Source organism: Abrus precatorius, unplaced genomic scaffold (genome assembly GCF_003935025.1).
Source record: "Abrus precatorius isolate BTA unplaced genomic scaffold, Abrus_2018 Scaffold5, whole genome shotgun sequence".
Lineage (NCBI taxonomy): Eukaryota > Viridiplantae > Streptophyta > Magnoliopsida > Fabales > Fabaceae > Abrus > Abrus precatorius.
This window is the reverse complement of record NW_020874395.1, coordinates 4,848,597-4,872,560: the sequence shown is the minus strand read 5'-3', so window position 1 is coordinate 4,872,560 and position 23,964 is coordinate 4,848,597. Positions and strand designations below refer to the sequence as shown.

At 31.5% G+C, this 23,964-nt stretch overlaps 2 protein-coding genes and 1 pseudogene across 2 annotated transcripts; 2 read left to right on the top strand and 1 right to left on the bottom strand.

The window, feature by feature from the left end:
- Nucleotides 1–136: 136 nt before the first annotated feature.
- Nucleotides 137–3,682, top strand: LOC113867914 (mitochondrial inner membrane protease ATP23-like). The gene is made up of 5 exons (XM_027503424.1): nt 137–272; nt 708–829; nt 1,118–1,255; nt 1,346–1,429; nt 3,521–3,682. The coding sequence occupies exons 1-5, from the start codon at nt 212–214 to the stop codon at nt 3,653–3,655; spliced, it is 540 nt and encodes a 179-aa protein (XP_027359225.1). The 5' UTR covers nt 137–211; the 3' UTR covers nt 3,656–3,682.
- Nucleotides 3,683–6,535: 2,853 nt separating this feature from the next.
- LOC113867806 (glycerol-3-phosphate dehydrogenase [NAD(+)]-like) lies at nt 6,536–10,352 on the top strand. The gene is made up of 11 exons (XM_027503289.1): nt 6,536–6,839; nt 7,407–7,483; nt 7,603–7,675; nt 8,051–8,268; nt 8,479–8,586; nt 8,923–8,986; nt 9,072–9,109; nt 9,198–9,318; nt 9,396–9,450; nt 9,534–9,582; nt 9,901–10,352. Exons 1-11 carry the CDS (start codon nt 6,665–6,667, stop codon nt 10,054–10,056), a joined length of 1,134 nt encoding a protein of 377 aa, XP_027359090.1. The 5' UTR covers nt 6,536–6,664; the 3' UTR covers nt 10,057–10,352.
- Nucleotides 10,353–12,570: 2,218 nt separating this feature from the next.
- Nucleotides 12,571–23,487, bottom strand: LOC113866538 (annotated as a pseudogene).
- Nucleotides 23,488–23,964: the final 477 nt, after the last annotated feature.

The window sequence follows — 23,964 nt, the reverse complement described above, 5'->3', positions numbered from 1 at the left end:
TTCTTCATCTTTACAATTACGAATGCAAGTTCGATTCAGAGCATCTGGGGGGAATCAAACGAGTGCAAAATCAAGAGGGTGGCAAAAGGAAGAGAAAATGGAAGTACAAGTACTTATTTGCAATTAATTAATTTTGGAGAGTAAATGTGAAAATATGCTTACCTTCCATGCTTGTGCTACTTGAGATTGTGCAATTGAGCCAAAACAAACAATGACGGAGAAATCTAAAAGCGAAGAAGAATGTGAAGCCATGATTCAAAAGAGTTTCCGAAGTATATATAACAATCTTCAATATCTTATTGGGGAGGGTTTAGGGTTTTATCATCGTACCATTCTTTTATTTTTCCTTTCTTTTTTTTAAAAAAAATTAAAGTTAAATCCACTTTTTTTCGCTGATGAAGTGTATGTTCAGATTGGGTTTCGAATACTTTTAGTTTTGCGAGGAAAAATGTGAACTTTAAAATTTCACCTCATGAAAGTGTAGTTTTTCCCAGTGTTAGAAGAGAAGAGGTTTCTGGGATTTGTTTTGATTCGCATTGCTTTTGTGGATTCGTTTTATTAATCTCTGAATGTGTGTGTTGTGTGTGCGCGTGAGTGTGTATGCGCTTTTATCAAAATTGGGAGTGCAATTTTTCTGAGGAATCTGTTTTGAAAGATTTTATTTTATTTTTATAAATTAATGGGTTGATTCCAATGTTTTTTGACAGCTCCAATGGTGAGGTTTTTGAGGGAACGTTTGGAGAAAGCTGGGTGTGGTGTGGGAGACAATTTTTTCAAAGCTGTTACTTGCAAGCAGCAAATGGCTGGTAGTTATGTTCGTGGAGAAGGGGTACTCATTTCTATATCCTTTTTAATTTCTTTTTTTCTTAATGGGGGATTTTATGTTTTAATTATGTTTACTTTAGCTTCTTGTTGGATTGGAATTATCTTTCTACATGTACAATTAAGAAGCTGTTTGAACTTGCATGGTTTGTGAAGTACACTCTTAATTCTGAACCTGCTTCCTTATTTTGATGGCTGAAATACTATTTTAATCAATGCTTTTCCTTTGGTTGGATGAGAAGGTTTGCAGTTGGCTAATAGAATTTTCTCCTTTGTTGGTGTGCCTTTGTCTCAGGTAAGAGTGTGCAGCAATTATGTACGAATTCAAGACGACGTCAACCTGGTGGTAATTCGTGAGCTAATTCATGCATTTGACGATTGTCGTGCTGCCAACTTGGATTGGTCTGATTGTGCTCATCATGCTTGTACTGAGGTTTCTATCTTGCAACATGTTCTTATCCATGTTATGTTAGATGGGTTTTTGTATCTTACTCTCCCCTACTTATAATTGTTTTTCAAATAGATACGAGCTGGTCATTTAAGTGGTGATTGTCATTACAAGCGGGAACTACTAAGAGGTTTTATGAAACTACGAGGGCATGAACAAGTAAACTTTCTATTGCCCTGTTCCATTAATACAAAACATTTATTTTAGTCCAATTGTTTTTTTATTACATTTGGCAGCTTTTCATGGTTACTTTTTTATTCCCATTATCTGAATATCAATCGGAAAGGGAGAAAATATTAAGGTTAACTAAATTCTAAAATGGAAGCATACATGTCATGTATGCTAGTCATCCCAAGTCCAAATGATCAAATACTCTACCGTTTGTGCTTATGCTTTGCCAAGATGATTCATATATTTTGTTGACAACATAGTTGTTGAATTAGATAAAGAGGGGATAGAAAATTTAAAATGGAGGGAGTTAGTCCTTAAGAGGACTGGTTTGACTTTTAAACTTGAGAAAGGACATATAGCTTCTATTAGCCCTAGCGACTTGAAAAATGAATTTTGCTTCAATTTTGGGTCAAAAGTAAGTTTGAGGTTGAGCATCATATGATTATGCGGGGGTTTGTCTTCTTAGTATGCTTTATTATAGCCAAATCATTCCTAAAGGCTCCTCATAGTCAAATGATGTTCATTCAACATTGGTGAAAGAAGACTTGGGAAGAAATTTTATGGAAACTTATGCCCGTTATTCTGTTCCTTGCTACATAAGGACTTGGTATTTTCAATTAATCTGATACCAGCAAATGTTGCCAAATCTCTAATTCCCATCCTCCTGAATGGCCATTCTAGCTGACAATTGAGGTTTAAAATCAAATAGTATGCATTATACAATTTGAAAATGAAACACCAACCATTCTTTTTATTGCATTTGTCTGTACAAACTGAATCATGATTTTTCCTTTTTCACTGTTTTTCATATATATAATAAATTGAAGGGAATGTTAATATTTTCTCTTCCTCCCTTTTTCCCCCCTCTTTTTCTATGAAGATTATGAGAACATTACATCAAATCACTTTTTCTATGTTGCTTTACACTATAACAAGTTTGCTATGTCTAAAGATTAGGCTGTTCAAAACCATAGTGGCCTTTGACCTGTAAATAATGCTAAAAAATATTGGTTATACAAATTTGAAGGGCTAAAATATAGCTTGCCCCCTTAACATTTGCCTCGTGCATTATACTGGTGTAGAATTCACCCCACAGAATTTATTTATAGTGCTTAATTTTTCTCAAAATCTAACACTGCTAGGTAATATTGATGTGAAAACTATCCAAAACAACAACTTTTTAGTGGTTTCTCTTCCTTGAATTCCTGCCTTTTCTATTTCCTCCATTGTTAATGTTCATAGTTCTTCATTTAACCAGAAAGCTCCACCCAATTGAAGAATACCAACATCAATTTTGAAGCAGACTAACCTACAATTTTGTAGACCGTTTTAACTACATGGCAAAGTACTATTGAGTCTCCTGCTGCTACATAGAAAAGTACTAGCATTTGTAGTATTAGCTTACTGACACTAAAGAGATCTTTAGTATAATCAGTTTAGATATATGTTAGTGTTCATATTGACACACAAAATAAGTAACTTGAAAAATAATAATTCTTCATATGCTGGGTAGAGATAAGATTGACAACTTAAAGTTTGGAAAGTGGATCAGTTAAAGACAGGTATTCCATCTTTTATTTGAAGTTTAAATTATGGATGGTTAATGGAATGGGTTACTAGTATAATGTAAAAGTGTTGGGTGTTAACTTACACTAATTTTAAAGTTGGGGTAATTCACAACATTGATATAGTTGAAGGGGGTTTCTTGAGTTTTAGCCAATTAGAGAATTGGATCAGAAAACAAGAAAGTATGGACTTGTTTTAAAAATATGTGGAAATTTTCTTAATATTCAATATATCCTCTTCTTTCAAGGAGAAGAAAGAGAACACTAGGCTTTCTACTATGCAACATGATGGTTAAGCCAAATAATGTTGTATATTTATATTAAAAATGCTTTAAATGATTAACATGGTTGGGATCTGGTACAATTTTTTGTTTTTTTTTTTTAAATTACATCTGTTACTATTCAATTACTGTAGTCATGCATATCTGTCTTTGCTTTAGTAATTTATTCTTTTTTTAGACATTTTGTTTACTGTATTTTGTTCAATGCTGAATAAATGTAATGGAACTTGAAGGAATGTGTCCGAAGAAAAGTTATGAAAGCATTGTCTGCAAATCCCAATTGTTTTGGTTTTGCTGCCAAGGATTCTATGGAAGCCGTATGGGATGTCTGTTACAACGATACACAACCCTTTGACAGAGCTCCTTAAAATCTGCATGGTTGATACTAACATAAAGCGGCCAGTTATTCTTTATTTTTGTTAGCCATTGGCTTAGAATCATAATGGTCCATTGTTGAGTACTATAAACGTGATTCAAATTGAGAGCATATTTTTTTTCTTTCATGGAAAACTCACAAATTTTGTCTGTTGCAACTCCACATGGAAGATCATAGAATTTTGATGTGCACAATTATTCCTCAAGACAAATTATTGTAGCCACATTTCAATTTGAGAGGCTTGTGTCAATGGGGTGTCATTGTTATTTGATTTGCCATCTGGGTTCTTGATAGATAAGTGCCTTTTTCATGATGTATGATTTTAGAAACCTTCGCTTACTGGGTTCACGCATGGATGTTTGCTGAATCTTGGTTTATATTTTATATAGTTCTCTCAGAATATGTATGAAATTTGTAACTCAACTAATGTTTTAGTTGTGCTCAAATCCAAAATCGATTGCAGGGAGGTGCAGTGTTTAATCTCACCATTAAAATTTATTAAAATGTATTATTTGATAAAATTTTATTTTATAATAATATAATTTTAATGGTTGAGATATCTTCCGGTGAAAATGTTGCTGTAGAAAATCCTTCCCTTCAATCATAGGTGAATTTAATTATTTAGAGAAGGTTGGCCAACAAGGTCCATAGATTCCAAAGATGACAGCAAAATAACATTTGGTTAAATTTTTCTAATTACATTTAACACTAACAGTAATGTTATGAACAAAGTTTCTTTATAGATCTTATAAAAACTGAGTCATCACCAATCATTTCAAACTGTTCACAGTTGACCATGCCTCTATAATTTTTCCAATACCTTGACTTCTCTTGAAGTAGTGTTTCATCACTTTGAATTGAGGGAAAAGCTCTTGATTGGGGTACAAAATAAGAGATCTGGATAAATAACTTCTGTTATCATATCTTAATGTAATATAATATGATAAGTTTATTTTGTATGCTCATTTAATTCTACTATTTAGGTAAATTTTGTTCTGCGTATGAGATCTGGATTAGAAATAGTTTATTAGTTTAGTATTTTTGAAATATAAAATAAGAAAAAAGTTTATTTTACTCTTGTCATGTGGTATTTTTATCCCTTCAAGGGACATGGAAGGTAAAGAGTAAGATTCAGATCGTGTCAAATGTGAAAAATCATGCCCTTGCCTCTCTCCAATCTCTATAATTTGTGTTAATTTAGTGTTGATTGACTCCCATTTTCACGTTTTCATCGAAGAAAATGGGATCATCCAATTGCAAACTAATTTACTTCCATTTTCACATTCTCATCAAAGAGAATGGGATCATCCATAGGACAAGGTTTGGCAAACTTTCACTTTTTAAAATAATTTTGGGGTGAGTACATTGATTTTATAAGGTTTTCTTCTTTTAGTTGTTCACTGATACAATATTTTCCATTTGTAAGAATTGAAAATATTTTAGGACAAGGTTTGGGATATATAGCAAACATTTAAAAGAGCTTATGAGAATATTATTTTAAATTTTTTAGTTTAACTTATCAAAACAATATTTCAGACTATTTTACTAAGTTTTAAGACCAAATTTAGGTCATAAGAATTTATAAAATAAATGCTCAATTATTGTTAGAGCCTTTGAGTGTATTTATTATTGCCCCATTGCAGAGTTATCTGAACTACACGTTATACTGTTATTCTTCCCATGTGTTCAAAAGTACATTCGGTGGATCTCTCACAAACCTCTATCAACAATCACAGGTTTCCATCATTTCTACAAGTTATTATTCAATTATAGTAATCAAAACGTACTGAAGAATCAAATATACTTTTTCTTTAAATTTATTACTTGAGTTCTGAATATTATAAGGAAAATACACGATTAAAAGGGAAATCGTGAATTTGTTTCCAAAAATCAAATACTATATTTGGTGACTATCTAGAGAAATTAAGTGATTTCGTGCTTTAAGAAAATTCTAATCTAAATGGTCATTTACAAATATAAAATCACTTTTTATTTTCTTTTTATAATTAGCTTAAATATCGAAGCCAATTGTTAAATTACTTCAAATCTGAGTTTAGGTACTTCAAATGTATATTAAAAAAATAACGTCTTTAGGAGGAAAAAAAAATGGATAGCGTCTTCAGTTTAACGTCTTAGTTAAATGAGACAAGCAAAATAATATCGAATAATTCCTTAATTAGTTTTTTAATATTAAATTGTTGTTTGCATTAATTTTTAATTTTTATTTATATTCATCTATTAAAATTTAACAAGTCACAACTTTTATCTTTCTTAAAGATCAAAGAGAAAACATAAAGAAGAATTTGACAATTTTTTTTTATCTTTTTAACAAACTAATTTATTAATATTGGAAAAAGATAATGTACTGAATCTAAATGAATCTAAATTTGTTTAAACAAAAACAGAGTAACAAGAAAATGGGAAAATGGGAAAATGGGAAAATGGGATTCAATTTCAAATCAATTAGTCCTCAAATTTAATTGATTTCCCTTGGCAATAACTCCTGAGCTACCAATGCATGCATAATTGGATGATAGAAACCTTGATGATGATAATGATAAGTGGAAAGAGGATATTTTTGAAAATAAAAATTATATTAAATAAATTCAAACACAAATTAAATATGGATCCATTGAAAGATGCACCAATTTTAAGCCCCGTTTACTGAATTTGTATATGAAATTTGAAAATGGGTTTATTCTGATGATAAGTTGAGATTGAAATGGACAAATAAAATGAAGTGAAGCAAAAAAAGAGGAACAGAAATGCATGGATAGATTCACACAGTGGGCCCCACAAGAGGACCAAACACACTGCAAACATAGAAGGGATCGCCACATTAATCTTGAAACTTAGTTTCTCACGAAACTGTTGTGGCATTTCCTAACCCTCTTACCCTTCTTATATTCACTCTCTTTCTCATAGCCTCTATTCTCCTTCTCTGTTTCATTCATTGCTTTGCTTTGCATTGCATTGCTCACTTGTCTTTTTGTTGCTCTTCATGGCTCCAGCCTTGGATGCCCAAGAGGGAGAAACTGTGCCCCCCAACAACTTCTTCAACAGTGTCAATGATGCTATGCACAGATCCAAAGTTACTGTCATTGGAAGTGGCAATTGGGGTAGTGTTGCAGCTAAGCTTATTGCTTCCAATACCCTTAGGCTTAGCTCCTTCCATGGTATTTCATTTTCTTGCTCCTTGTTATTTTCTTCTTTTTTAGTTCTTTATTCATGAAGATGATGTTTTTTTACATCAACTTAGTCTTCGTTAGTTAATTTACTTTCTGATATTATAAATATGTAAGTTTAGTTCTTCAAATTATGAAATTGAGAGTCATTTTAGTTCTCCATGTTAGTAAAAGTTTGTCATTTTAGTTCCTGAAATCATAAATCTAAGAATTAAAATGATTGCAGTTTAGTAGTTTTAAAGACTAAAATAATACTTTTAATTTTAGAGATCAAATTGATTGGTGCTAGTAATTTTGGAGATTAATTTGATGCATTGCTAGTTTTGGGACAAATGAATTTGTGTTTGGGTTATTTTAATTTTTAGAGAATAAATTGATTGGTGCTAGTAAGTTTGTAGAATAATTTGATGCACTACTAGGTTTTGGACTAGTAAATTTGTGTTAATTGATGTTCCAAAGTTGGGGTAAATTTTCTGCTATATTGTCAACCATAACTTTTCTCAGTAAATAAATATTCTTTCCTTTAGAATCTTAAATTTCCCATTTTGATGAACTCAGATGAAGTGAGGATGTGGGTATATGAGGAGACATTACCAAGTGGTGAGAAGCTCACAGATGTCATCAATCGAACCAATGTAAGGACTCGCCATGCATTTCATTCCCATTGTGTGTCCAATTTCTTTTTCAATGAATGTTTTACTATTATTATGACTCAACCAAAACAGAAATTGAATTTCACTGTTCCTTTTGGTAGGAAAATGTCAAATATCTCCCTGGAATCAAGCTTGGCAAAAATGTTGTTGCAGATCCAGACCTTGAAAATGCAGGTATTTAATTTAATTTTTTGGACGAATATCATTTACACTCATTCAAGTTTAACAAATTCTTATCCAACATTCCTAATTTTTTTACATTATTTTGACCTCCCTGATTCATATAAGCATATAATAAATTAGAAGTAATATGGGTAATCCAAAAGGTTGGTGGTGTAAAGTTGTCGTATCAATTAAGGGAGATTTACGTAGTAGAGTGCAAAAAAGGAGTATTGGATGAAATTTCATTTTTATTTATATACTATAATTTAGAAGATAAAAATCACAAACTTACACCAAAAGAACTGAATTTTTAAATAGAGAAAAGGGTACACAACTCCATAAGTATTTAAAAATGTTCACTATTTACTTTTGGGGTATATTATGCAGTGAAGGATTCCAACATGTTAGTCTTTGTGACTCCACATCAATTTATGGAAGGAATATGCAAAAGGCTTATTGGGAAAATAAGGGCAGATGCTGAGGCTATTTCCCTTGTCAAAGGGATGGAGGTCAAAATGGAAGGCCCATGTATGATCTCTAGTCTCATCTCCCAGCAACTTGAAATCAATTGTTCTGTCTTAATGGGGGCCAACATTGCAAATGAGGTAGTTATTCATATAGTCATTTTTACCAAGTTCAACGTGATTCATATAGTCAATCTTACCTAATAGGATCAGGCTATTATTGTTTCTTGTAATTTTCTGTTTGATTTTTTACCAACTTCAATGATACTGTAATTCGTATTGTCAATCTTACCTAACAGGATCAGTCTATTGTTGTATATTTTGTTCTGACTATTATTACTGTTTGTGTAGATAGCTGTAGAGAAGTTTAGTGAAGCAACTGTTGGATACAGGCATAACAAAGAGGTTGCAGAAAGATGGGTTCAGTTGTTTTATACTCCCTATTTCATTGTGACAGCAGTGAGTGTACCACTTTCTTTAATATATAAGTAGCAAACTGGTGAAAAACTTATCACCAGTAATTCTGAATGAAACTGAGGAATGCTATTTGATATGAATGACTTTTCATGAAAATGTTAGTGTCTAGCACGATGAGTTAGGAGAGACAAATTTTGTTTAAAGAGATAGAAATGTTATACTTTCGTATGTTTCACAAAAACTGTCTCATACTAGTAGTAACTAAGGAAATATTTTCTTTACTGAATCTTAAAGCAACGAGTTGTTTTGAAATTTTAAGACACAGATATCATTTTTAAAGTTTGTATTTATGATTTTTGTGTTCTATATGAATAATAGGTTCAGGATGTTGAAGGAGTTGAGCTATGTGGAACTTTGAAAAATGTTGTGGCCTTAGCTGCAGGTTTGTTGTACAGTATATGCACTTTGTTCTCTTCCTTTTTCAATTTTTATGAACAATCAAAAGGAATGACACACAAATGGAACAGGTTTTGTTGATGGCCTAGAGATGGGAAATAACACAAAAGTAAGTTTAAAAGGATCTTTTGATCAGAATGTTTAAAAAAACAATGTATCTTTGTGGGTTAGTTTTGGTTCTTTTCATATATGTGTAGGCCGCAATCATGCGACTTGGTCTAAGAGAAATGAAGGCATTTTCAAAGTTGTTGTTTCCATCTGTTAAGGACAGCACCTTTTTTGAGAGCTGTGGTGTGGCTGACCTTATCACAACATGCTGTAAGGAAGCTAATTAAGTTCACAACTATTTTTCATTGTTTATCTTGGTTTCATGAAAACCATATTATCTGTGGCAGTGGGTGGAAGAAACAGAAAAGTTGCTGAGGCTTATGCAAAGTATGGAGGGAAAAGGTGGTTTTTGTATTTCTTTCTCTCTGGTCCATATTTAGGATGAGAAAAAGAAAATGTTTCATTTATTATATATATTTTTGCAGGTCTTTTGATGAGCTTGAAGCAGAAATGCTACAAGGCCAGAAATTGCAGGTACATTTATGTAACTTACTATGACAAACAGTAGAATGTGTAGGTGTAGTTATACTAATACATTGTTAAATACAAGAGTAGTCAAGTTAAAATTAGAAAACAGCATGCTCCTATGTTCATAAATTATGAGCTTCATTATCTTTATTAAGCAATCAAACTTAGTTCAGATATTCATTTTCATGGAAATTTCATCCTACCACAAAGCAAAGCACAAAATTCTTTTTAATTGAAGAATCATACCCATTAATTCTAGAACCAATAGTGGCTTTTGCGTTCTTGATATTCATGTGCTTATTGATCTAACTTTCTTGCACCAAGGGTGTCTCAACTGCTAGCGAGGTTTATGAGGTTCTTAGCCATCGTGGGTGGCTAGAGTTGTTTCCTCTCTTCTCAACAGTGCATGAGATAAGCACTGGCCTTCTTCCACCATCAGCCATAGTTGAATACAGTGAGAAGCTACCAAGGTCCTTCTAATTGAGGTATATTTGTGTATAAGAAATATAAACTGCAGTGACAGTTCCAGAATATACAAAAAAGCATGCTTTAGCCATGCATCAACCATGGAAAAGAAAGTCTTAGCGACACTGCTTCTTTTTCTTTCCAAAATATCATGCCAACAAGGAACTCCATGGTTAAGGTTCTCTCAAGGCCAAGGAAGTTGACTTTTATATGAAGTTCTTATCATCAAGTTATATTATTCCTCAGCAAACATATGTGCAACACAGACATACATAGTTACATATACAATAAAGAAGTAATTTGAATTTCTCTAGTGATTATTTTTTCCATTGTGCTGAAGCTATTAACTTAACTGTGTTTAATCCTTAATTCATGTTTTAGTTTTGTACATGTTAAAAGGCAATGTTCATGTTAAAGTGGTGATCACATTAGTTTTGTACATCACCCTTTGACTAGTTTGAATTGATTGGAATTTTATCAATTGAGGTGGATTTTGCACTAATATATGGGTCCTATACAAAGACCAATCCAAAAATCAATGCTGATATAATGATCATCAATACGATTCATGTTGATGACCAATCAATTCCTATTTTATTTTATGGCTTTTTAAAACAAAGAATTTCGTTTATGAAATCAAATCAATTCTTAAAATATGCGATTCCAATTATTAAATTATGTGGTTCCAAATACACTCAAATTTATCCACATGACTCTATTGTGCTGTAAAAAGGTTGTTCCAATTTATTCCTTTTATAAAGATACAATAATAACTTGAAGGTGGGAGAATATTAGAGTAATGGAATAAATTGTGTTATTTTTCAAAAATGAAGTTGTCTACATTTGTTTTTGAATTTTACATTGTATTTTTTATTACACAGATCATGTATTAGAATCAATTTTGTTGTCATAATTCCAACTGTTATCATTACATTAAAAATGTGAATAATTGTATTTATGTATTATGCTAGAAACAATTACATTACATTTTAATTAATAGAAGGGTGAGAAGAACTTACGCCATTTGGCGTACACAGACAGTAAAAAAGGACATAAGAAAATTGTGTGTATCATAATTAGATGTTTACGATACAATCAAAGCCAACTTCAGTTTCATAATCTATGATGCAATCAACAGACTATAAAAGCACATTTGCTTAACCAATTGAACATAATCTACCGATTATAACAAAAGAAAAAAAAATGCTATCGATTTGGAGTAAATATATTACACTATTATTTTTAAATTTTTTCAATGTGTATAAAGATATATAATAAAAATTAATAAATAGTAATCTTTTACTAAAAAAAATATAACATTTAATGATATTAATAAATTAAATTTTATAATTTTTAATAAAAAATTATTATATATAAGTTCTTATTATGTGTCCATAGACACATGAGAAAAAATCACTTTTAAATTTATCAAAATAATAACAAACTCCAAACTTAAACAAAAATTACACTCCATCTCATTTTTAACACCTACATATTTTTCAATAAAATAAAATAAAATTAATTATTGTTAATTATGAACTTTTTTATGTATATATGTATGTGTAATGATAAAAAAAATTTAAAGATAAATAATTTTATGATTTTTAAAAAAAATTAATATAACTTTTTAATGTAAATTTTAAAATAATTATAATTTTTTCAAATTAATAAAAATATAATTCATATTTTATTTACTTTACACCTACGGATAATATACACTTGATATAATTATTTTTTTTATTTCATTGCTGAGCCACTTTTTTAATAACTTAAGATCCATTAGAATATTACATTTGTTGAAATTTGTGGTATCTCTTTGCTAATAACAAACAATAATAATTAAATATTACTTTAGGATTCTATTTTAGCGATTAAACATTTTATCTAAATCAAGAAATCATAAAAAAGTATATATTGAGTTTATAAAGTGTAAATCCTAATTCAAAATGTAAATAAAAAGATTATCAACTTACACTAATTTACATAAATAAAAAGTTAGTGATTTATTACAGACACAATTAGAAAAATTGTAATTAAAATAGTTTTTTTTTCATCTTAAAATACTTAATATATTAAGTCAATAGTAAATCAAATATAAATTATAATAGGATATATAATCTATATCTAAATGTAATAATTAGTTACTTCATCAAATTTCAAGAGATAGACATTTGGAGGGAACAAGAGACAATGAAGTGATAGCATCATAGTGAAAAGTGAATTCCACTGTAAAACCAAACCCTTCCTTTGATGCCAATATTTATCATATCTAATATAATGCATTACACAACCAAATAGGCCACCATTTAAAGAAGAAAAAAATTTCAGAAAGCCAAGCCATGCATGAATATATAATTTGAATAAACCAAGAATCATCAGGTCCTTATTCTGTCCAACCTGTCAACACTCTTCCTTGCTTTTACAAGTTGATGATCAATGCTTTTTCTAGACTTCTCATGACAATCCACGCTTCTCCGTGACCTTTCCATGTGATCAAAAGACATTCTCAGTTTTTCTAGCTTGTCAGCATTATTGCTGGACAAACTGCTCCATGTTCCTTCGGAAGCTGTATCTTTGGGATGGAGACTTCTCAACAGTGGCTATGAACTTCTTCAGATGCCTGATATACTCAGGAAATTGCTGTAAATCACAGAGGTTACCTCCCTTGAGCCACAATGGTTCATACTTCTCTTTATACAGTTCCCACAGTTGTTTACAATGGGAGCAATCTACAACTTCACCTGAAGTCCCCTACAAGATAACATAAAGGATATTGCTGAGCAACTGCAATCATAAGATTTTGACCAGATTCTTCACTATGTAAACATTTTCAGGCACATAAAGTTTCATAAGTCCTCAAGTCAGAGGGTAGGGGATAAAAAGGAAAATAAAACTAAACTAATAGCTTGCTTGATTGTGTCATTAATTATCTACACTGTAAATGTTTAATGGCACACTTCAATATTTAAAACTGAAATTTATGTATTGATATCGCTTACCTATTTTGGCTACATCACATGAAAAGTGTTGAAAAAAAGGGTGAAGAAGAGTCTGAAATGTTTTGCAAGTACTTCATTCACAGTAGCAGTAATGAAATGGCTGCAAAACTAGTACCAATGAAAAAGACACTTAAAATGTATGGCAAGCATAGACAATATCTCACTAATGTCAGCGTGGAGCATCCTAATTTTTTGAATAGCTTAAAAGCAAAATAATTCTGGTGAACTATCTTTATCCTGTAATTTTTGCTTAAGTTAGAAAAAATGACTTAAGTAAAAATTGCATAAATATAGTACAATTGAATACTTTTTAGGGAGGAAATGAAAAAAATTTAAAAGAGCATTAAACAATTTATCAATAAAAAACTCATTTTCATAATAAATTGAAACAGGAAGAGTGTATGTGAAAATTTAAATTTTTAAAATTATTAACTTCGAACATAAAGTTTATAGAGAACCCATAAAGATTTAAAATTACATTCTAATATTTTGATGATTCAAAAGTTATTTTTAATTATATATTGAAATTGTATAAATACATGTGAATACATACTTTTTTAAAAGCACCACTTTGATACAAGATATACGTGGATGGAATTTGAAAAAGATAACATGATTTTGAAAATATAAATTAAGATGTTTTAAAAGTTCAAATAGAAATATTATTAATTTTTACAAAGGATTAAATGATAAATATATAAAAATCAATATTACTAGGTTACCGTTCGAAGATCTGAACCGATTATGGATTTTAAAATATATCTAACTTACTTATAAGTTACTTAGTTTGCTAACTCACTCTAGACTAAGCCTAAAATAATAAAAAAAAAATTAAAAATTTAACAAAAAAGAATTATATAATTCGTAAACTATGTATAACTACAAATTTAAAAACTGCATCAAAAGAATCATTTGTAGAGTGAAAATATTTTTAAATAAAAATATTTAATGAACTAATTTGTTAAGTATTAAATTAATCTTACAAATATCATAAAATATAAATTTAAAAGAAAATTTTTGCATAAAATAACAATGATTATCTCAAAGAAAATAAAGACAAAATAAATTTAGGCTTATAATTTTCTCAAAAATCTCAAAACTTAACAATTAAAAAAAAAAGCTTTTGTTTGCAAATGACTTTCTCATCAATTATATTATTTGGTTAACTAAAATTTACTTTGTATGTAATAATGTATATAATTATTTTTGTTTCGTAATTTTTTTTATACTCATAGATCTTAAAAATACATCCATTTCATAAAAAAATACATCCAAAAAGCAAAGAAACAACTAAAGGTTATATCCCAAAGCTTAAAAAGTCGTTCTTGTCACAAAAAATAACACTTGTTTTCTCACATATGATGAATAGGATATCAAAATCCAGATCCATGGGGTCAGCTTTTTTATTATTATTTGTTATGTATCCATAGGCTCAGTTTTAAACCACGTGAGTATATTTTTGCTGTATAATAGCGTAAAAAAATGGTGTGGTACTCTTTAATTGCAAGTGAATTTTTCATTTATAATAAGAAAAAAGTATACAAATCCATTGAGTACAATTGCATGAGTGATAGACAACTAAAAATTATCATTCAACTGCTGCTTCACTGTTTAAGACAAAGAAAAGTTCCAAACTGAAAAGTTTATTCACAAGGATTTTTAAGAAACGGAATCTAGAAGCTCTACACAAAACGCAACCTGTTACTTTTCTTAACAAAGTACAAGAGCCCCTCATTATGAAGGTAGGTAGGTACTGACGCCAAATGAAGCATAACTTATGGAAAGGGTAATAGCATAGCAAAATTATTGCCATTTGGAAAGGAAATATATCGGGTGTATTTACATATACAACAATAACCAAACCTTATCTAATCAATAAGTGAGGGAGGGTACATAGATTATACAATACCACAAGTGTATTTACACATGCTACATCAAAATTGGATCATACAAAGTCTAGAAAGACAATACTAGGGAGGAACTGGCGACCAAGCCAGATAAGAGAGCAACCAAGAGGCACTACTATAAGTGGTTGGTTCAGCCTGCATTGAGTTGTTCCTTGAATCATTATGTGTCATTATAAAAAGGGCCACCCAATAGAGCTCCAAATGCTACATTAGGATTCGGGTAAAAGATGAGTTAAACTGAATCCGTCCTTGCAACCAGTTGTAGCATTAACTGGAATGGAAGATCCTCTACGATGTATATATTTTGGGTAATGACTTCCATATCCCACAAGATAACTCATCTTCGTAGGATTTTCACCCAACACATAATCTGCCTGAAATTTTTAGGGGCAAACATAGTCATATTAGAAGTAATACAAGCATAAATGCAACACAAAATCACATAAGTACATCAGGAAGCATCCTATCAAAATGTGTAGGTGCTGATTGGTAAAGAAACTTTTAAGTTGAATATAGTCCTGATTATAAGGATGGAAAATACTGATATCATTTATAAGACTTGCATACCTGAGAAATAGCAAATTTGTGAAGATCTTCTAGCTTATACAATTTACCACTACAATATAGAGTTTCAGTTTGAGATGTCAGCATGTAATTACTGTAAAGAACAGCCAAGAATGCAGATGCCACTGAGTGTTGCAAAGAGTTCCATGGTGCCACCCATATCAACCCACCTGTTTTGTAATTATAGGTAGTATAAATAATATGCATCTAAAGGAGGTGTTACAATTTGATTGAAATCCTGTTAGCATCTTCTTTGGCATAATTAACATAAAATGGAAGCTTTTTACTATGGAAATGGTAAAGGGAAGAAATCAAGTCCTACTTTCAGTTCTGTTGGTGCTGGCAGTGGGTGAATCTGGCAGAAGATTGCACATGACGATTTCAGCAGCTTCTCTATACATTTGAAGGTCAAGGTTCTCCTCATCTGGAATGTTACTTGCACCAAAGAAATTTACTCTGGACAAAAGAACCTAGCTCAAATCACAAAAATCCATAAATTAGAATATCCATCTCAAAATGAATATGCCTACTCATTCAAGAACTACAAAACTGAACATGTAACAAAATACAGTTTGGTTAACATCAGTCCAATTTAAATATTCTAAAATAATAAATTTTTATCCAAAAAAGGAAGAATTTATTATATTGGAGATACAAAAGTGTAATAAATGCTTTGTTTTCTAATAAAATATTACTATCTGTTAATGCACTTGACCTTAAAAGATGAAGTTAATAAAATTCAATAAAATAAAGTGCAAAAGGTTAAAAAAAAAAAACACTGCATCATACTTGGTACCTGAGTTGCAGCATGCTTATCATCCCAACTAAACCATGATAAACTTCCTAATTGCCAAATGTGTTCTCATTCTGTTCTGTTACATAATCTAGATATGATGGATCCTTAGTTGCATGATATAGCCAGGTCCCTGCCCCTAAGAGTTCATCCCCATAACCAGACGAGTTATAGTATTTCCCCACTTGGGGGATGCTGACACTGTAGGAAACTCTCTATGTATCAGCAAAAATAATAACTGCTGAGCATGTCCCCGAATAATCTCAGAATAAGTGAAATCAATCTCCTTAAAAACAAGAGAGATGCTGAGGAGGCCAGTGCAGCCGCAGTTTCTGCTGCAACATCTGTTCCTGGTGAAGCTGAGTTTACTTGAGTGAGTGGCCTTTCACCAGTCATGTTTTTAGGCCTTTCCCAGCAATTATTATGGTCTACCTCAGAATCCCCACCTTCAATCACAACACAAACCCAAATTTCAAATTCTTACTCAGTTACCCAAGAAATACACAACGACTAATGAGCCTGTTTGTTTTAAGTTGAATAGAATTAATTTTGGTAGAATTAACTTTGAAGAATTAATAGTAATTTGTTTTGATTGGATTCACATCTCTAACACATCATTCTTCATACCTTAATGTTTTAAGTCTGAACCTTTAAAAATCTCAGTAGCACATAGTTGAAACAAAAAGTTCACACGTATAGCAAAAGGTGCGTTAATAAGATAATCCGTGATACACTTTAACGAGTACAGTGCATACTGTAGCTGCTTCACCACCTCCATTCTATCTCCATGTTCAACACAGTAGCAGTGAAAGCCATGGGGAACCCAAATTTCATGAGTTCAGCATCATACATTCCTTTGGATAAATCCAAATTCTCTTCACTCTCGTTTGTTAACCCTGAATCCCCTCTCCACTAAACTCTGCTATTCTGAAGCTTACCACCTGCATGCAAACGCAAAAGCATATTGTTTTTCAATATTAATTAAGTAATTGCATATCATATAAGAGTAGAAGGTGAAGGCTATGTGTGAAGAATGATTGGTCAAACACCAAATAGCAAAGAGCTATGAAGGCTGGATACTTCAAAACAACAAATATCCGGACATCTATAGTTTAATTTATTCTTAAAAATTAATTTCTAACCAGTAGAGCTTATATATGACCGGACTAATATAAATGAATTATCAATATTTTTTTATAAATATTTTGTATATGTATAAGTATATATATATTTTTTAAAAAATTTATGTTAAAGTACTTAAGCTGTATTGTATCTTAAAATTCAAATTTTGTCTGTATTTCTGTGTCATATCGTAATCATGTATACGTTGACTTTTGTGCAGATTCAAGCTCTCCCGTGATTGTGTACAACTTCTATATTATAGAAAGCCCAACAACTTCCTGTTTCTCCCGTGATTATTTGGTGTACAACTTCTACAATATAGAAAGCCCAACAACTTCCTGTTTCGTGTAGAAAGCCCAACAACTTCCTGTTTCAATGACAAAAGTGTTTGATTAAATAAAATCTACCACCACAATTTATTAATTCTTAATCAAAAAATGTTTAACACAAATTAACTCAGTCTTTCTAATCTTGATCGTCAATTAAAATATCAAAATTTTTAAACATATTTTTAAGTTTTGAAGATAAAATCTTATATATAATAATTTTTTATTAAAAAAATCACATTCTATCGTTAAATTTAACATATTTAATATAATATAAATATGTTAAATATTATAATTTTAATAAAACTTTATTATTTATTAATTTTTTATGAAGTATTTAAAATATAAACATAAAAATTCATTTATCATATGCTAAAATATTATTCTCTTGTCGTAGTTTAATATATTTTTTAAAATAATGCATACACTCTTTACTTTTTTATATATTTTCAATTTAGATTTTTCACATCTAATTATTCATCTACCTTTTCATTTTCAATGAATTATTTTTTATTTTCTTTTAATGTGTAATTGTTTATATTCTAGCTACTTATATTTACAAATCTTTGTAGTTGAATTTAGAAATAGTTTCTGACGAGTAACTTACCGCACAAATCTCCCTGAGATTTAAATGGAGTAATGGCTCCTTTCATCTGCCAATCAATGTGTTCATCTTCAATGCATGATTTTTTTCTTTTCTTTTAATGTGTAATTGTTTATATTTTAGCTACTTATATTTACACAAATCTTTGTAGTTGAATTTAGAAATAGTCTGACGAGTAACTTACCGCCCAAATCTCCCTGAGATTTAATTGAAGTAATGGCTCTTTCATCCGCCAGGTGTTTCGGTAATTTTCTATCACCTATCTTGTGACGATTTTGATGACCTGTACATTCTATGCATTTGGTTTTGTCCAATTCTTGATAAGTCCGATCATCAATTTTGAGGCCCAAGCATCTGCACATTCTCGTGACAGATATCTAGGCCTCAAAAAATGATTTATGTTAGTCCACACGTAAAATATTCAATAGAGAACATAAATCAAAACATCATATTATTCCAAATTGATCAACAATATGTGGCCATGACAAAATACCAAAATAAGCTAACACAAACTATAAACATCTTAATAATGCAAAAAATTATACTCAAAATAGTAGTGATATTATACATTAAAAGATACCTGTATCATGTGACTCAACAACTGTAATGATATAAGTAGGACAATAAAATCTAGAACTCTTAGAGCCTACACAATATCCTACAAAGAAGTTGTTAATTATTTTTATGAACAATAAAAGATAGTAAGCATTCTCCGTCTTATCAAATTTCTTAAGTTTCTTGCTCAGAGACATTTTAAAATTTTACAATTTTTGCGACAGATTTTTGTCAAAGAATTTGTCACTAACCTATTTACGACTGATTTTGTGACTAAACTTACTTGTTAGTACTACTCATCTTAAGAATATTGTTTATAGTGATATCACTAAACTATAAGCATCTTAATAATGCAGAAAATTATACTCGAAGGAATAGTCATATAATATATTATAAGATATCTGTATCATGTGACTCAACAAATGTAGTGGTATAAGTAAGATAATAAAATCTAGAACCGCTAGAGCCTAAACAATATCCTATAAAGAAACTATTAATTATTTTTATGAACAATAAAAGATAGTAAGCCTTATCCGTCTTATCAAATTTCTTATGTTTCTTAGCTAGAGACATTATAAAATTTCACCACTTTTGTGACGGATTTTTGTCAAAGAATGTCACTAACCTATCTGCAGCAAATTTTGTGACTAAACTTACTTCTTATTACTATTCATCTTAAGAATATTGTCTATAGTGAACTTCATACTTACTAGACATATTTTATTAGAATGAGTCTATTTTTTATATTTTACTTTAACGTCAGCCCATTTGTTAGCCCTAAATCCCTTCTCCACCAAATCCTGCTATTCTGAAGCTTACCAGCTGCATGCAACTGCAACACCCTTATGCACATTATTTTTTAATATTAATTAAGGTAATTGCATACCATATTGAATATAGCCAAATTGCAACAACCCCATGTTTTAAATGTTAGTTGTATATTTAGCGCACCAAATTGGCACGGTACTTATACCCGTTAACTTTCGGCATTCTCTGTCGTGACGACATCCTCAAAGTACCCTTTGGTCATTCTCTTTAGGCATTCTCTGGGATCCTGAAAATACCCTCGTCATTCTCTTTAGTTTCCCATCCCTTACATTTTCTTCATCTTCCCCGCTAAATCCAAATGCCTACGACCATCACTTCTCGGCGCACTGCCATCTCAATCTTGAGATTGAGATGTCGATCTCTCTCCATCCCTTTCACCCCTTGCTGTGCACAGAACCTCGCTCGTCGCTTCCACAAACAACACACATCATCCTTCCTCTTGACCCTGTGCTTCTATAGCATCACACGATAGGTATCTTTGATAAAGAAAGGGAAAAAGGAGAAGGCCAAAGATGAAGTGTCCCTCATAATATCCTTTGGACTTCTGCTCTCTTTTTCCATGTCATGCTTGGATCCGTTCATCATCAATGACGCTCACGAAAAAGAGGTGAAGGCTATGTTTGAGGAATGGTTGGTCAAGCACCAAAGAGTGTATGATGGATCGGACGAAAATTTTAATATCAGTGAATTTTAACCTTCTTACCATTTTTCTGCACAATAATTAATTTAGGCAAGAGTTAATTAATTAAAAATATTTACAGTGCCAAAAAAATTATGAAAATTGTCCAAAATATCAAAAATTTAATTTCAAAGGGATTAAAAAAAATATTGGGCCCAAACAGACCCTTAGAGCATTCTCCACGCGCCACACTCTCCCAATCCTGCGAGTGGGCTTCATGCATAAAAAAAAAAAAATCAACTAGAAAATGGGTCTAACAAATCTAGAAACACAACCTGGTTCAATCTTACATTCTAGAGCACCAATTCATGACTTCGAAGACGTTCAGTCATGTGGGTGTATTTTGAACCAAAAAAAGGGGGGGTAGAGTTTCGAGGGCTAAAACCCACACAACCATGGAGGATTTGAAGTGAGAATTCAAGCAACCTAGACAGTTTCTTTCAACAAGTAAGGGGTCCACTAAATTCTTTGTGATGTGTACAACAAAGACCCTATGACTATTTGTTGAAAAAGGTTTTGTTTGAGAGAATTGAAACAAAACAAAAATAGGACAATGACAAATGCAAAAAGTAAGAACAAACTAATTCTTAATTTAAATTGAACAAAATAATGAATTAATTATTATGTTATGTTCATGTTCAATTTACACGAACCAGAACCATGGACCTAACAAGAAAAACAAGAAATTAAGGCGAAGAACGAGGAGATCAATCGAAGGGGAGAAAGAGTGCGAGAGGGAATAGAGGGAAGCTTTTAGAACACAGATCCAAAATCAGAGAAAGACGTGCATGACCAATAAGAAGCTGAGATAATGTGGACTCTGACTTTGTGGACAAAGTAAAAGGGATAGAATAATGTAGTAAGAGTATTTGTAGTACCCATTACTTACTCCTCCGCTACCGCCTCCACCAACACCCCAATACTACCACCGCATCTCCAAAGTAAGGCCACAGAATCGTGCTTTTTGACGGATCCATGCAATTTTTTTCACCCCGTTTTCCTTTTTTTTATTTCTCTTTTAATTGATTGGTGAAAAAAGTGAACTAAGATTGTTGAATGGAATCTAGTGGAATAAAATATATGAAAAACAGAAAAAGGAGAGAAAGAAAAAATTATGAAAAAAAATATATAAATAAGGCTCATGTAATAAATTTGATTTTTTTTTTAAACTTCCATTGAATAATCAATATAATTTTTATGTAATTGGTTAAAAATTTTGATAAAAGAAATTTTTTTTTTTCATTGCATTAAATAGTTCAATTATTTACTTAATTCAATAGGTTTTGAAGGTTTTAGGAAATTACTTTCACATGAATCTTATGGAAGAAAATTAGGATTCTAGCAAATTTGTGAGTATTTACATTTTTAATTGTGGTTACACAATTAGAACAATACATATAAAATCAAAGATTTTTAAGAGCATTAGACACTTCTATATTTAAATAAAGAAAGTAATTAATTTGAAAGAATTTTAAAATAAAAAAAATCTATATATAAAAGTTTCAATGGAGAAATTTAAATATTATATACAAATGATGGATATGTAGACACACCTTATCTTTTTGGCATATGATTCCATGACATTTGGGTAGAAGTTGGTGGAGCGGATGGTGAAAAAATTGTTAGTATGAAAAACAGAACGAGACTAGAAAGAACGGATCAATTATAAGTTTTGTGTTTTATTTCCTTGTTCACCCTGGTCATGATAATGATGAGGCACATAGATTAACGTAATTCATTATTTTTTATCAATATTTAATTTGGTAATTCTGTTTGTGTTTGTGTTGAAAAGTCTCAATATTTTTTAGTTATTGAATAAATATTTATTTTATGATTTAAAAATAAATGTGACAGTAATTTAATCTTCAGAGAAATCTTTCACGAATTTAGTCATTTAACACAAAAATAACATTGACTTAATTCTTTAAATTTTAATATCAATTAAATTCTTTAGTCATAAAAGGCGATTTTGATAACATCAAATACTTCTTTTAACACGTTCTAATAATTTATATATAGAAGGGTGATTTTAATTTATTTATTTTTTATATTTGTTAATCACTATAAAATACCACTAATCCAACCAAATACAATTTAATTAAGGTTGAAGGATGATGAAAGGTTAGCACAGAAAACAGAAAAAAATAATCAGAAGAAAATGAGAATATCATAGAGGAATTTTGCAAATATCATTGGTCCCCTTTCTCAATCATTTAGATGTGCTTATATAGCACCATACATGCAACGTGAAATGTACAAAAAAGAATAAAGTTTGTTAGACATGCTCCCTATTGCCTAACCAATTCTTATAGATACTGCCACGTAATCATTTGGTTACATAATCCTTGAGGTAAATGGGTCTCCTTCGAATTCGTTGGGGTCTTGCATCTTTTTCTACTTCCTCTTGAATATTCTCTAGACTTGGCTGTTCCATCATAATGGGCCTGTTAGTAGAAGTGGGCCTAACATCTCCTCCCTCTTTGAGATTCACCTTGCCCTCAAGGTGAAATTGTGCTTGAATCTGTGCCCAAGGTTCCCAGGTGGCCTCTTCCAAAGGAAGGCCCTGCGCCATTTAATCAAAACTAATTGTTGTGAAACAGCAGTGTCAGAGGACAGCTTCCAATCTAAAATAGCAGTAGGAGTGAGGACTGGTTGATTGTCTTCAATGTTAGGAGGAAGACGTAGTGGTTGAGGGGAAGGAAGGGAACCCTGGTGAGGCCTAAGAAGGCTCACATGGAACACATTATGTATCCTGGCAGTAGAAGAAAGGTCCAATTTGTAGGCCACGTCACCTATCTTTTCAAGAACCTGATAGGGACCGAAGAACCTAACAGTGAGAGAGTGTTGCCGACGTGGGCGAAGCCTCACGTAAACCCAGTCACCGATGTTGAAGTGAACATCATGCCGGTGGGAGTCTGCCCAGTGTTTCATGGCCTGCTGTGCTTTGAGAAGATTGGACTGCAATTTGCGAAGAATTTCTTTGCGGGAGCTGGTTTCAAACTGTGCTGCTGCATTGGTAGTATCCGTATCCAAAGTCTGAGGGATGTTTGGTAGAGGATGACCAAACATAACTTCGAATGGAGTGAAACCAGTAGAAGAATTAATGGTGGTGTTGAAGCACTACTCTACCCATGGAAGGAATTTGCCCCATAAAGATGGTCGGTGGTGGACAAAATAACGCAAATACTGTTGGAAAATCTTATTTGCGACCTCGGTTTGTCCGTCTGTTTGAGGATGAGGCTATGGACATACGCAGCTTTGTGCCACTCAAACGAAAGAGTTCCTTCCAAAAGTGACTGAGAAATATAGGATCGCGGTTTGAAATTAAGCTCCGAGGAAGGGCATGTAATTTGCACACCATATTAGTGAAAAGATCAGCAACCTTAGTGGAGGTGAATGATTGAGGCAGCATACCAAAATGTGTACCTTTAGAGAACTGATCCACCACAACCAATATAGTAGAGTGGCCCTGATACGGGGGCAGTCCAATTATGAAGTCTAGAGAGAGATCCTCCCAGCAACGTGACGGAGGAGGGATAGGTTGCA